The 3,854-nt window shown below is 42.4% G+C and overlaps 1 protein-coding gene across 1 annotated transcript in view; it reads left to right on the top strand.

Annotated features, from left to right (window-relative positions):
- Window positions 1-3,854, top strand: part of LOC109476267 (glutamate-rich protein 3-like) — a 31,424-nt gene that overhangs the window by 8,941 nt on the left and 18,629 nt on the right. Inside the window, exon 8 of the mRNA XM_019777152.1 lies at window positions 993-1,179. Within this exon, the coding sequence (XP_019632711.1) occupies window positions 993-1,179 (187 nt within the window). The remainder of the gene's footprint in view (window positions 1-992; window positions 1,180-3,854) is intronic.

Genomic DNA, 3,854 nt, shown 5'->3' with positions numbered 1-3,854 from the left:
AGTATAATATTCTGCATTTGATCATAGCTAATGCACTTTATCTCTTAACTTTATTTTGGTAATCAGAAGCTGATGTTGAGATAACTCATAGATAGCTACATAGTGGTGCATACCGGTTCACGGGACTTGGATCCGGACTTAAAGAATGTTTAGGTTCAAGTCCAAAAAAACCTAAAAGTCAAGAACCGAGTCTGGACTTATTACCATAAAAGACCATTTCACATACCCCTTTTCTTTCCAAACCACCTAAAACCTTCCGTAGATTGCAAAATCTTTGCTGCAAAATGAAGAAAACATTGCCATCGGGCATCGTCAAGTACCGGCCTCCATGTTATGTGGCCAAAGTTTCACCCAGACAACATTGTAAGGTTGCTAATATGCAATTTTGTATATGCCATGGGTTTAGGTCCAGACTTACAAGTCCGGAACTGAACCTAAACCCCTGGACTTGAATCCGGACCTGAACCTAAATGTGGGTTTAGATACACAGCACTATGTGTGTGTGTCCCTTTATCTTAAATCTCCCCCTTTATATCTCTTTAAAGTGCTCATGACACAAAAATATGACTTTAGCTGGTTGTATTTTACATACGTAACTAGTTGTTGGCATCCTTTCGTCTCTTGAGACGATGGAGTATGCGCCGTGGTTCAGGATGTCTTCATGCATCGCCTGTTGTGGCTGTAGAGGCCGATCCTGGAACGGCATACTTTGCCGCAGTTGACACAGGTGAAATCGTCTGGTTGTGTGCAGGTTTGCGGCCTAGGTTTACGTAACTAGTATTCCCTGGCTATAAGAAGGCCATACAAGCTCAATTTCGCAGTCATCATGATTGGAACAAACTTCCAGTGACTATATTGTATGTACACTTCCGATATTTGTATGTATTTTACAGACTTATTTTGGTGTCATGAGCACTTTACTTGACATTGTAGGTCGTAAAAAGGAATGTCATGATTTTAGGATTAAAATTTTCCTTGTTTCGATTCCGCAGCGTCCTTCACGTTCATCTCGCGCCGTCACCGTGGTTACCCGTTCAGCCTGACGTTCTACCTGAACGGCCTGCAGGACATCCGGCTCAGCGCCTGCTGCGAGTACAAGCACAAGAAGGGCCGCAAACTGGGCAGCAAGCTCGGCCACTTCGAACTGGTCAACATCACAGGGGCTGCTCCATGCTACAGGTTAGTTCATCCTTAGCATTATGAAGCAGTTTAAACTGTGATTTCCAACACAAAAGTCTTCAGCATTGCAAAGCAGTTTAAACTGTGATTTCCAACACAAGAAGGGCTGCAAACTGGGCAGCAAGCTCGGACACTTCGAACTGGTCAACATCACCGGGGCTGCACCATGCTACAGGTCAGGACAGTATTTTTATGTTTACTGAAGGAAAACATATTGTTTTTCCTCTTCTTCCTCAAACCAAAAAAGCCAATGACCTGAACCAGACAGTCTATGCATGACCATGCATGGTAAAACTGGTGTTGGGTTACATCATGTTGCCATTTTGTAGCAGGAGGGATTTAGACTCCTGTATGAATGTGTTTGAGTAAGAATTAACAGAGCAAACCTATGCAAAGGTAAACATTATGCATTTACTTTGTAAATGTTACCTGTCTAGTTTTTTTATGAATCATTCTTAGTTTCTATTAATTTTCACAGACACAAAATAAACACAGAAAAACAAATACTGGAAAGACATGGAGACAAGTGAAGTAAGCAAGAATGTAGCACCAGAAGTAAAACTAGTTAGTAGTCAAGTTAATCGCCTTCACTTTCCTTTAACAGTTACTACACAATATCTCATGTTATGGTCTTAACCAGAATAAACCACAGAGTTTGATCTTAAAGCATCAGAGAAGTGTTTTAATAAGAACTTTGCTGCTCCATTGGTGGGCTGTTGCTCAGAGCGGTGACTGTGGTAAATTTCCTCGAGCCAATTTTCATAATCAAAATATCAATTAAAAAAAAGTTATTAGTTTTAGATAGATACTTCTTCAACAGAACTACATATCAATATTATAGTTAGTCACTGAAGAAAAGTAGTGGATACTTCTTAAAACGATTAATACTGAGTTTTCAAAATCTAGTTAGTTGCTTGAATAACTTCTAGTATTTTCTTGTATAGTCATGCTTGTCCTCAAGTTGCGACGGAGGTCGATGTCTTGGATTGTAGCTGCTTCAATACTTCAAAAGAATTACATATTTTGTTAGTTAGTCACTGAAGAAAAGTAGTGGAAACTACTTAAAGCGATTAATACTGAGTTTTCAAAATCTTATTTAGTTGCTTGAATAACTTCTAGTATTTTCTTGTATAGTCATGCTTGTCCTCAAATTGAAACAGAGGCTGTTGTCTTGGACTGTAGCAGCTTCAATACTTCAAAAGAACTACATATTTTGTTAGTTAGTCACTGAAGAAAAGTAGTGGATGCTACTTAAAACGATTAGTACTGAGTTTTCAAAATCTATTTAGTTGCTTGAATAACTTCTAGTAATTTTTTGTATAGTCATGCTTGTCCTCAAGTTGCGACGGAGGTTGTTGTCTTGGACTGTAGGTGCTTGTTGGCAGCGGGTTCTGTCCTAACCTTGCTGAAACAAACCTCGCTTGCAGTACAAGTAGAAGAGATACACTTTCTTTTTCCGGTACAGTCCTCTGGAACTCACTTCCTCCACACGTCAGAAATGCAAAACTCTCTGTGTCTTTAAGACCACCTTTTCATCACTTTGTAGTTAATATGATTTCTTTGTTGTTAATTTTGCATTTTGATTATAATCATTGATATGCAAATTAAGTATCATTATCAATATCAATATTTGTCATATTTATTTAGTTTGTTTTCTAAACGTTATTAGTTTGTTCTGTTTCTTTTATTATTATGGCGATTATGATTGTACCTAAGTTAGTCTATACTTTTTCTGTTATTTATGTATTGTTCTGTGCAGGAAGCGTTGAAAACCGCCATTGGCGATATGCTGCCGCCCTTGCATAGATATTAAATAAAAATGAAAAATGAAAATCCTACTACAAAAATCGTCCGACAAATGTGACCATGTCAGTCTGCGTGAATGAGAAACCCGGAAAACGTCAGGAACCTGTTGTAGTTGCTGTGCAGAGTGTCTGCGCCCTTGTCCATCTCCACCCAAACCTCGTCCCGGGGAAGTAGGCGCAGGATTGCGCTGTTACTACCGGACTGGTTCTGGCTTATCCCCCTGTTGTTCTCGTATAGGCCAACCATCTTCTCCCCATTCTTCATCAGGCGGAGAGAATAGTGGCTGTTGGCTGGACTTTGTGTCATCCCGGTAAACGTGAAGAAGTAGACGCCTCCAACCGTCGCCACAAACTTGCCCGTCCCCTCGTTGTACGCCGCTCCCTCGTTGCTAAGGATGACGTCATACGTCAGTACCGTGTCGGACGACGACCGGTCAAGGCTGGTCGTTCGCGCCACGGAAAACGCCACTAGGTGTGGGGCAGGTGGGCTGGTGCCAGGTGCTCCCTTCTCACCTGCCGGTCCCCGTTCACCCTTGTCTCCCCGCTCCCCCCTTGGTCCGACCGGGCCCAGCTTGCCTGGCGCGCCTCTCACACCTGCCTCCCCTGGTGTACCGGCGGGACCTGCGAACGTACAAACTGGTAAATCGATGGAACACTCCTTGCCTTACAGATACAGGGGAGGTTCCCATGCATGGTAAGGATACCAGGCCATGGTTGCTGTAGTTGTCATTTTCATACCTTTCGGCCCCATGTCCCCTTTTGGTCCAACGGGCCCGGGCGCTGCCACAACCGTGATGTTCTGGTTGTTGTTGAGCTGTCGGGAACAGAGTCCCTCTTCATTTTTCTCTTCCACCGCTGATGATACGCCGT

Source organism: Branchiostoma belcheri, unplaced genomic scaffold (genome assembly GCF_001625305.1).
Source record: "Branchiostoma belcheri isolate BF01 breed outbred unplaced genomic scaffold, Haploidv18h27 scaffold37, whole genome shotgun sequence".
In the NCBI taxonomy this organism is placed as follows: Eukaryota; Metazoa; Chordata; class Leptocardii; order Amphioxiformes; family Branchiostomatidae; genus Branchiostoma; species Branchiostoma belcheri.
Note: the sequence above shows the minus strand (reverse complement) of the source record. Positions and strands in the feature narration are given on the sequence as shown.